Genomic DNA, 11375 nt, shown 5'->3' with positions numbered 1-11375 from the left:
GAACTTTCATCCTATTGTAGGGGCCATACCTTGCAGTGTGTGCGCGGCTCGAAACTACTAGACCCGGCGTTATAGATCTCATCTGTTGGACTAGGTGCGGTGTCTCGTACTTCGCATGTGCGCATGTGAACGTACAGATGCCCCCTGGCGAGTCCCCATACTAGTGAGCTAAAGGTTAAGCCGATCACACGGTCTTTGGACGAATGATGACAAAAATACGTCCCAAGTGATGAAACCGGCGTGATGTTCATTCTGCAAGTGCGATGGGTTCTAAGAACCCAGGAGTGGCCTGTACATCGTATGTTTACATGCGAACGTACTCTCCAAGTGTGTGTTTCAAATTTCAACCCGTGTTTCAATTTCAGAATGTGAACTGCAGGACACATGAACACCGACAAGTTGAACGCATATTGCACATCGTACAATCATTGTGCGATGTACACATTTTTGAGTGCCGCCTATATTTACCAATTTAACTATATGCGCTGCTTAGGTAGCGCATATGCGTAATGGTGTTTTTCGGCCTTCAGTGGTGGAAAAACATTGAAGATAGTCAAACGTGCGAAGGCCCCGGCGCACGGCTTGATGAACACACGTCCCAAGATGAAAGTCTTTGTGTGTTCCATCTTCTCCATACATGAGATTGTTCTTATAGGCCTCAAATGATGTGTGACTACACTCGGCTCGTGGATCGATGAAGACCGCAGCAAATTGCGCGTCAGAATGTGAACTGCAGGACACATGAACACCGACAAGTTGAACGCATATTGCACATCGTACAATCATTGTGCGATGTACACATTTTTGAGTGCCGCCTATATTTACCAATTTAACTATATGCGCTGCTTAGGTAGCGTATATGCGTAATGGTGTTTTTCGGCCTTCGGTGGTGGAAAAACATTGAAGATAGTCAAACGTGCGAAGGCCCCGGCGCACGGCTTGATGAACACACGTCCCAAGATGAAAGTCTTTGTGTGTTCCATCTTCTCCATACATGAGATTGTTCTTATAGGCCTCAAATGATGTGTGACTGGATTCCCTGAGTAGCTGCGAGCGAAAAGGGATGAGCCCAGCACGTAGAGGTGGTGCGCGTTTGCGTGTCCACCGTGTTGCGTGGCATCTGGACACCTGAGACCTCCTACAAACGATAGGTTTACAGGCTGGGAGTTGCGAGTTGCAGAGAGGTGTACACTTCGATCCTCTCAGACTACCCATGCTTGAAGGTTGGCCTTGTACGTGTACGGTTGTTGTGTTTGAAAGAGAAGTCCTACTGTAGCTTAGTGCTGCATGTGGTGACTTCTCTTTTTTTTATTTAAACATTTTCGGGCACTTGAAGGTCCATGCCGAGTGTCGGAGATAGGCATGTGGATGGGGTACGTGTACGGTTGTTGTGGTTAGAAGAGAAGTCCTACTGCAGCTTAGTGCTGCATGTGGTGACTTCTCTTTTTTTCATTAAAAAATTTTCGGATGCCTGAAGGCATGTGGATGGGTCACATTCGACTGCAACGTGGTGCGTGAGCGATGATATGTGCGGGTAGTCACACTGATCGCGCATAGGATGGCTTCTATTGATTTGTTTCAAAAGAACCTTCCTCGAGGTGCACGAACTTTCTCAACACTTGAGATGCCTTATGCTAGACATAAGATAGGCATGTGGATGGGTCACATTCGACTGCAACGTGGTGCGTGAGCGATGATATGTGCGGGTAGTCACACTGATCGCGCATAGGATGGCTTCTATTGATTTGTTTCAAAAGAACCTTCCTCGAGGTGCACGAACTTTCTCAACACTTGAGATGCCTTATGCTAGACATAAGATAGGCATGTGGATGGGTCACATTCGACTGCAACGTGGTGCGTGAGCGATGATATGTGCGGGTAGTCACACTGATCGCGCATAGGATGGCTTCTATTGATTTGTTTCAAAAGAACCTTCCTCGAGGTGCACGAACTTTCTCAACACTTGAGATGCCTTATGCTAGACATAAGATAGGCATGTGGATGGGTCACATTCGACTGCAACGTGGTGCGTGAGCGATGATATGTGCGGGTAGTCACACTGATCGCGCATAGGATGGCTTCTATTGATTTGTTTCAAAAGAACCTTCCTCGAGGTGCACGAACTTTCTCAACACTTGAGATGCCTTATGCTAGACATAAGATAGGCATGTGGATGGGTCACATTCGACTGCAACGTGGTGCGTGAGCGATGATATGTGCGGGTAGTCACACTGATCGCGCATAGGATGGCTTCTATTGATTTGTTTCAAAAGAACCTTCCTCGAGGTGCACGAACTTTCTCAACACTTGAGATGCCTTATGCTAGACATAAGATAGGCATGTGGATGGGTCACATTCGACTGCAACGGTGTGCGTGAGCGATGATATGTGCGGGTAGTCACACTGATCGCGCATAGGATGGCTTCTATTGATTTGTTTCAAAAGAACCTTCCTCGAGGTGCACGAACTTTCTCAACACTTGAGATGCCTTATGCTAGACATAAGATAGGCATGTGGATGGGTCGTATTCGACTGTAACACGGTGCGTGAGCGATGATAGGTATGGGTGGACATATCATTCGCGTGTAGGATAGTAGATGCTGAGCAAATCATAAACTTTTGAAACAGCCCAATAGATATATTAGGAAAAGGTTTTTATTCTAGGATAACTAATTATTTTTCTTCTCAACTCGTTTGCCACTCTTTTGCCGTATCACGTGAGATTGTTTTGTTTTTGCTACTGTGTTTTGCTGTCTGACGTTTCTCGTTATTTATTTGTTGTTTTTACGTTGGCTGCTACGGACGGGCTGAGCTCACCCTCCTACTGCACGAAACTGCCCTGTGGTTTCGTAACATCCCCCTGCCCGTGTAGTTCCGGACCGTCCCCAGGTTTGTGAAGATCCAGAAGTGCCAATTTCACTGCAGGTCTGTTGAGTATTCCGTTTTTAGTCCGCACAACTGCTCGTCGAACTTGCCCATCCGCTGCCTTAACCACATCTAGAATTCTGCCTCTCAACCATCCGTTCCGTTTACTCTCTTCTACCACGAGTACCAGGTCCCCAACTTCCAACGGCTTAGCCGGTTCGAACCACTTGGTGCGTCTGGTTATAGTTGGAAGGTACTCTCGAATCCAACGGTTCCAAAAATGATCCACCAGGCATTGCGCTAGACGCCAGCTGTCACGCAGGATTCCTCCTTCCAGCCTTGTCGACATCTCCGGCTGTGTGATACCCTTGGTGCCAAAGAGCAGGAAATGATTCGGCGTAAGCGACTCCTGCTCAATCGATTCCAAAGGGATGTAAGTTAGCGGCCTGGAGTTGACAATGGCCTCAGCCTCCAGCACTACCGTCTCCAGAACTTCATCGTTCGGATGATGTGGATGGTCCGCAATTGCTGACATGGCAGCCTTTACGGAGCGCACCATACGCTCCCATGAACCGCCCATATGAGGTGCTGATGGTGGATTGAAAATCCAGTTGGTCTTGCTGTTCGTAAACGTGACCGCACAGTCCTCATGGATATTCTGTATCTGATTCTTCAATATGTTGCTCGCTCCCAAGAAATTTGTGCCGTTGTCACTATAAAAATTCTCCGGGGAACCACGACGAGCCACAAAACGTCTGATGGCCATTATACATGACTGGGTGGACAGACTGTGCACCACTTCTAGATGTACAGCACGTATAGTCAAGCATAGTCAATTGTTAACTATGCCACCCACCTCTTTACCAAGCTGCGACCTTGCTTGACCTGTATTGGTCCTAGATAGTCCACTCCAGTGAACGTAAACGGTCTGATCATTCCTGTAACACGAACTGCAGGCAGAGCTGACATCAGAGGAGGATTTGGAACAACCTTTCGAATACGACACGTCACGCACTGCTTTGCCACCTGCCGAATCAGAATTCGAAGTCCGGGTACGAAGAATCGTTGACGCATTTCATTGCAGACTGTCTCCCCGTTCCTGTGAAGAAACCTCCGGTGATAGCTCTCCGTTAGAAGATAGACTGCATATTCTTTCCTTGGCAGCACAATCGGAAATTTCGTGTCATACGATACAGACGGCGAAGTAGATATTCTACTGTTCATTCGGACGACACCTCGTTCATCCAAGAATACCGAAAGTCGATAGAGTGGACTAGATTTCGGGAATGGAGCTAAACTTGTGGGATTCGTCAGGTTATGCTCCAGAATCGCGTACTCGTCTGAATAGGTTCCAGCTTGCACCTGCTTCCATATCACTATTTCCGCATCACACAACTCCTTTTGAGATAGAAAATCCGACTGGGACGCCGGTTCCCCTCTAAATCTGCGTACAGCACGCAAAGCGTAAGCGGTCGCCCTCAATAGACGATTCCAGTTTGAAAACCTGGAACAATCAACAACGGCTTTCGGCATCATGCCGTGGAATAAAAATGCAGAACGCAGTTCGACTTCTGTTTCTGCTTGTTTCCGCGGGGGTTCTGAAGGCCACTGCTCCTGTTCTTGGTATAAAAATTCTGGAGCATTGTACCACGGACTGGTCGGATCGAAGCTTGGCCCCTCCTTCCATTTCGTGGCTACGTCGGCTATGTTCATTTTTGATGGTACATAGTGCCATTCATCCACTGTAGTTGTTGAGAGGATCTCTCCTACACGAAAGGCAACAAATTGATGATACCGCCGGCTATCAGACCGCAACCAGCAGAGAACAGTTGAGGAATCTGTCCACAAGAAGCGTTTCTTTATTTGGACATCCAGGGATTTCAGGACGAAGTCCATCAACCTTGTCCCGATCATCGCTGCTTGAAGCTCAAGACGTGGAATGGAGAGAGGTTTTAGTGGGGCCACTTTAGTTTTAGCGGCTACCAGAGCACACCTGGGCTTACCGCTGTCGAGGACTCGGAGATAAAGAACCGCCGCACATGCCAATTCACTCGCATCCACAAATAGATGAACTTCCGCCTCTTTGAGTGCAGAGATGTTCACCCCTTTAAAGAAACAGCGTGGTACTCTCACTTCATCCAAACGCTGCATGTATTGGCACCACTGCTTCCATTGATCCCACAATTCCTCCACAATGAGTTCGTCCCAGTCCGTTCCGGTTCTCCAAATCTGTTGCATGAGAATCTTCCCATGCACCACGAAGTGTGAAATGAGTCCCAATGGGTCAAATAGGGACATTACAGTTCGCAGAACCTGTCGTTTGCTAGGAACGGTTCTACTCTCGACAAGTTCCCTAATCTCCTCCTTCATATTGCTCAAGTCAAAGCTAAAGACATCGTCTGCTGGCCTCCAGATCAATCCCAGCACCCGTTCAGACTCTGGTGATTTGTCCAGGTTCATGGATACCTGCTGGCGTTCTGTCGTTTCTCCGATTCTCGCTAGGACTTCGACTGAATTAGAGCAGAAGTTACGGATATCGAATCCTGCTTGAGAATGGACGAATTTCACTTCGTTAACCAACTGGACGGCCTCCTTTTCTGTGTCTACGCTGTCCAGAAAATCATCCACGTAGTGGTTATCTGTTATGGCTTTCACCGCTCTCGGAAATGATCTCGCGAACTCCGTTGCATTTTTGTTCTTTACGTACTGTGCCAGACTCGGCGAGCATGTCGCTCCAAACGTCGCAACGTCCATAGTATATATCTGGGGTTCTGACCCAGGGCATGATCGATAAATGAATCGCTGGGCCTGCTTGTCTTCATCTCGAATCCAAATCTGATGGAACATCTCTCTTATGTCGCCTACTATTGCGATGTTCCCTTGTCTGAACCGTAGTAATACCTCCATCAGGGCTACCAGCAGATCAGGACCTTTTAATAGCATGTCGTTGAACGACACTCCTCCTGCTCGTGCTTTAGCGTCCCATATCAACCGCAACTTATTCGGTTTCTTCGGGTTCTGTATGACTCCCAAAGGTAGATACCAGACCTTATTTGGGTTCGTAGATCGAAGTTCTTCTGGCGTAGTTCGATGAGCATAACCCTTCACTTCATATTCCATTATCTGGTTTCTCACCTTTGCTTCAAGAACTGGATCTCGACTTAGTCGTTTCTCCAACGCATGCAATCGCCGCAATGCCATCGGATAGCTATCGGGAAAGCAGATGTTGTTGAACCTCCAAAGCAGCCCTGTCTCGAAACCACCTTTGACACGTCGTGTGGTTGCTTCCATTATTTTCCGCGCTCGTTTGTCTTCTTCCGGTTCGGGTTTAACCGTTACACTCGACTCTTCAACGGCAAAAAATTGCTTCATCCACTGATGCAGATCGCGATTTTGCACCTCATCAGCTAGATGTAGGTTCAACTGCTCCATCGCTGTTCCGCTGTCGGAGTTTTTCCCGAATATGCACCATCCGAGACGTGTCTTTGTTGCTACCGGTTCATTGTCTTTTCCTTCTCGTGTTCGCAATGCAGTTAATAGTCGTATGTGTTCTATACCGATGATGATGCCCGGGATCGCACCCTCGTAACTGCGAACCGGAAGTCCCTTCAGATGATGGTAGGTTTGGACTAGATCCTCATAGCGCATCGTTTGCGCAGGTAACTGGAGCTGCTGAACCGTTCTCACGTTATGGAGTTTAAACTTCTTGCCATCCCCGCAGATTACTATACTGATTCGTTGAGATTCTTTTTCTTCCCGCGAGATATTGCCTGTCCAACTCAGACAGAAACCGTCGGTTGGCCCCTTGATGCCTAGAGCGGACGCGATTTTGTTTTCCAGAAGGGTAGAATTCGATCCATCGTCCAGGAACGCGTAAGTACTGACATGTTTTCCATTTCCATGTATAGTAACTGGCAAATAACGGAATAAAGAATAAGACCTAGAGCGATGTAGATTTTGATGTACAACAGTGTCTGTATTCCCTGTAGTTCTCGCTGTGTTCGTCTTTTCCGAACTGCTCGTTGGATGTAGAAGACTGTTGTGATATATTCTACATCCGTTAATGCCACACTCCTTTTTGGTACGACATGGCCATTTGCGGTGTGGTACAAGGCAACTCCTACACAGGTTCTTCTCTTTAACTGCCTTCCACCTACCGTCAACATCGAGCGCTTTGAATTGGATGCAGTTCGCGATCTCGTGACGTTCTTTACCGCAATACACACAGGTCTTCTTTGCCTGTTCCATTGGCGTCTTCATTTTCTCGGCAAATTCAGAGTTCTTCTCCCGCTGATCCTCAGTATGCATGTACAGCTTCGGTTTTTCTTTAATCGATTTACCAGTCTTCGAGTTCAGTGCGAGGGCGTCCATCGGAAGCGTAACGTCAGAGGCCATCATCACAAGCTCGGACATGAAAGCACTAAAGGTCGTTAGGTTGACACAAGAGAATCTGCTCTTGTAGTAAGACCACTGCATCTTGATTTGAGGTGGCAATTTCTCTACCAATTCGTGGAGCAGCGTCGGATTCCACAGATGATCAGGAAGATTGGCGATAGGCATATGATCTACGACGTTTTGTACCGCGAGACCGAAGTTAATCTGCGACTGCAGGTTATCCAATTTTGGAGAAGGTACCGTTCGCAACTTTTGGAGGAGAGAATGTATTAAAATTTCTGGTCGACCATACAACCTTCTAAGTATATCGATAACGAAAGGCACAGACTGTGGCATCAGCAAACGACTCCGAACTGCTTCTAACGCACTACCCTTTAGACAACGCTGCAATCTTGCCAGGTTTTCCGAATCCGTATATCCACATGCTTCTGTGGAGTTGCAGAACGAGCTGTAGAACAACGGCCAGTCCTGCGGATCGCCAGAGAAGTTTGGCAACTCCCGTGGCATCACTTGCCTCGCCGCCATTTGTTCATTAGATGGCCCATTTCGGACTGGAGTAACGGATTGTTGCTGAGTCCCAAACTGGGGAAAGGTTACACTGGATGTAGGTGGCATCGATACATTGGTGAGTCCTGGAACTTCGCCGACACTGTTCAGAATCAACCTTCTCTGCGATGAAACCGGAATGTGCTTCATGGAGACCGACTCTATTCCACCGTTCGTCCCAGCGACGCTCGTACTGGTAATATTCGCGTTGCTCCACGTTGGTTGACATCCGAAATTCAGCATAGATCGAGAAATTCCCATCGTTATTGATGAAGCAGGATTTTGTGAACTTACTGGATACCCGTTTGTCAAGCATCCAGCGCCCCCATTGAGAAACGACATTGTTGGATTAGTAGCGACGATGTTGTGGAAGTTTTGCATTAAACTGTTTGTGTTATAATTCTGACCCAGACTTGGATTGGAAGTTGAGAACATAGGATTACAACTGGGCATAGGTATGTGACTGGGCCCGTAGTAGACGGGAAAAACTTCTGGTACACTTTTCTCTACTAATCTATCGTGTAACATTGGCCCTACACTAGTCGAAGACGCGATCACATTATCACATCCCGATGACCTCATATTTATTTGATTATTATTTTCTGGTAGACGATTGCGACCAGCTACAGAAGAAAAGTCGACAATCGAAGGTGGAGCACTTTTATTTAGTGGAGCCCTTTCTTCATCCATTGGCCCGCGGGAGTTGATCCCGATAGAAGAGAAGCATCTAGTCATCGACGGACTTACTTGCGATCGAGGGGTAGTTTCGATGTGTTGTCTTGACATCACCGGAGTTTGCACTTGAGGAACGATTGTTCCATCAGCACACTCGACGCTCCTGGAAACGTCCATCGAAATTGGCGTAGAAGTTGACGCTGGGACAGAAGTTGCCGAAACAGGGATGTTCGACACGATGGGACTTGAAGTAGCAGGAACAGGAACGATAGACTGCTGAGCTGCTTCTGAGACTACGACCGTTGGCATGATGCTACTGGATGGCACTACTTCCACTTTATGTGTTGTGCCGACTTCCTGGTTGCTCAGCCACGATTGGACCCTCTCCCGACTAGCTCGACTGCTCAGTCTCGATCTCCTACTGGCTCCATCCTCCGAATCCTCCGTCTCTGCTAGAAGAATCTCATACTTCTTCTTGAGAAACTCCTCCTCCTCCTCAGCTAACTTCTTCCTTGTAGAAGCCCGAGCTGCTTCTTCTTCCAGAATTCTCCTCATTCGCATGGCCTTTTGTTCCTCCATCATCCTCAGGTTGAGGTCTACCCTGGACGAGCGCTTGCTCGAGGTGGAACGAGCAACCGACCCTTGTGGTTGGATTATGGAATGCTCTGCACGACATTGATCGCATTTCCAACTGCGATTGACGATCGAATCGCTCACTTGTGCACATCCGAAGTGTACCCACGTCTCGCATGTATCGCACCCGACTAAGTTGTCGGCCGAGTCCGGTCGGTCACACTTAGCGCAATGACTCACGACCTGCATTTCTGGATTCATAGCACCGGAAAATCTTTGAAGAATGTTCGGATGGATTAAGAAAAACGTCCAGATAGCAGCTAACTCGCAGCTTCAAAGCTGTGATGTATTCGTTTAAATTCATGGTTCACAAAATGTAAATGTAAATAGCTGTAAGAATAAGTTGTAAGTATAGTTGTAGAAATAGTATATATTATAGAAGTAAGTTTTACTAACCGTAGGATATAGATATATTAGGAAAAGGTTTTTATTCTAGGATAACTAATTATTTTTCTTCTCAACTCGTTTGCCACTCTTTTGCCGTATCACGTGAGATTGTTTTGTTTTTGCTACTGTGTTTTGCTGTCTGACGTTTCTCGTTATTTATTTGTTGTTTTTACGTTGGCTGCTACGGACGGGCTGAGCTCACCCTCCTACTGCACGAAACTGCCCTGTGGTTTCGTAACAACTGAGGTATAATGCTATCAAAAGCGAGCTTTCAGTACAACAAGGAGTGATGTTCAAATCAGACCGTATATTGATACCAAGAAGTCTTCGACAGCAGTTTATCGAAAAACTTTATACAGCACACTTGGGAGTAGATTACACCATTCGGGCGGCACGTGAATCTATGTATTGGCCAGGAATGGCAGAGCAGATTACGAACTTTGTACGGAATTGTGAAGTATGCATGACGTTCAGCGCTAGTCAAGCAAGAGCACCTATGAGTACACATCAGATACCTGATTTTCCTTTTCAACGTGTAAATATCGATCTCGGCGAAGTGAAGAAGGACGGAAAAAAGTTCCACATGATGGTCATGGCAGATAGTTTTTCTGATTTCATTGAAGTAGATTTCCTGAAAGATACCAAAACACCAACGATCATCCAAATTTGCAAGCGTCATTTTGCTAGGCATGGAGTACCCGAGATTATCGTGACGGACAATGGTCCACAGTTTAATAATGAGGAATGGTGTGATTTCGGGAAGGTTTGGGGTTTTGAACACGTCACGTCAGCACCGTACCATGCCCAAGGAAATGGTAAATCCGAGTCAGCCATCAAATCTATGAAGCAATTGTATCGAAAATGCTCGAAAAGTGGCACTGATTTCTGGAAAGCCCTATCACAACATCGAAATACTCCCAATGCAATTGGATCCAGCCCAAACCAACGCTTGTTTTCAAGGGACACGCGAAACGAAATACCTCGGATCACAAATAAATTACAACCTCCAAAGTCTGCAGCAGTGAAACAACGTATTACTGAGAAGAGACAAGTGACCAAAGCAAGTTATGACAAGCGTTCCAAGGAATTACCAAAATTGCGGGTGGGAGACGATGTATTCGTGCAGCGTCGACCAGATATTATATCGGACTGGGAGAAAGCTACTCTTGTTAGGCAACTTCCAGACAGATCATGTGAAGTGAAAACACAAGACGGTGGTATATTTCGTCGAAGTGCTACGCATGTGAAACCCGGTCAGAATGTTTATGTTCGAGGAAATGGAGACAGAAGCGATTCTGATCAGAATACACATGAGAGTTCAACGAATCGTGTCTTTGACCAATACAATCGCAATGAACGGGATAACGCTGAGCCATCTTCTACTGGAAACGATAAAGCCAGCACATCGAGTGAGGAGGTAGACCAACAACCAATGGAGCTGACAGCGCGTGGAGGTCGACCTAAAAGAGAAATCAGAATTCCTACAAGATTTTCAGATTTTGTCACCTAATGTTTGTAATTTCATTTGTTCTTTGATTCAATTGCTTTTCGGAAGGAGGATGTTGTATTCTAAATACCTTGAGACTAATTACTTGTAATACCTTTATATATATACTTTGATTAGACAATAAACCAGACTAGCACCATTCAACAACGAGTTAATTTAGTTGATAACATCAATGAAAAAGTTTTTTATTTAGCGTCTGAACTATCAAACACAACAAACAAGTTTCCAATCTGAGTTATTAACTCAAGAGAAAGTTAATGAAAATAAGATTTACCAAGTGTTTTGGTTCAGTTTGTTCATGCTACCCACCACTAACCGTTTGTGGCGCTGCGCACCGTACAACTGTAGTCATGTACAACGGTGAAAC

The 11375-nt window shown here is 46.3% G+C and overlaps 1 protein-coding gene and 1 pseudogene across 1 annotated transcript; both read left to right on the top strand.

Annotated features, from left to right (window-relative positions):
- Positions 1 to 661: 661 nt before the first annotated feature.
- On the top strand, positions 662 to 814 carry LOC129772352 (5.8S ribosomal RNA; annotated as a pseudogene).
- An 8976-nt stretch (positions 815 to 9790) lies between these two features.
- Positions 9791 to 11011, top strand: LOC129766508 (uncharacterized protein K02A2.6-like). Its single transcript, XM_055767076.1, has one exon. It carries the CDS (start codon positions 9791 to 9793, stop codon positions 11009 to 11011), a length of 1221 nt encoding a protein of 406 aa, XP_055623051.1.
- The last annotated feature ends 364 nt before the right edge of the window (positions 11012 to 11375 follow it).

The sequence above is a fragment of the Toxorhynchites rutilus genome, chromosome 2 (assembly GCF_029784135.1).
Source record: "Toxorhynchites rutilus septentrionalis strain SRP chromosome 2, ASM2978413v1, whole genome shotgun sequence".
Taxonomy (NCBI): domain Eukaryota; kingdom Metazoa; phylum Arthropoda; class Insecta; order Diptera; family Culicidae; genus Toxorhynchites; species Toxorhynchites rutilus.
This window is presented reverse-complemented; position numbering and strand designations above follow the sequence as displayed.

Bases quoted from the DNA above. Each gene is read 5' to 3' on its own strand.
- LOC129766508 (XM_055767076.1), top strand. From the start codon at position 9,791: ATGTTCAAATCAGACCGTATATTGATACCAAGAAGTCTTCGACAGCAG.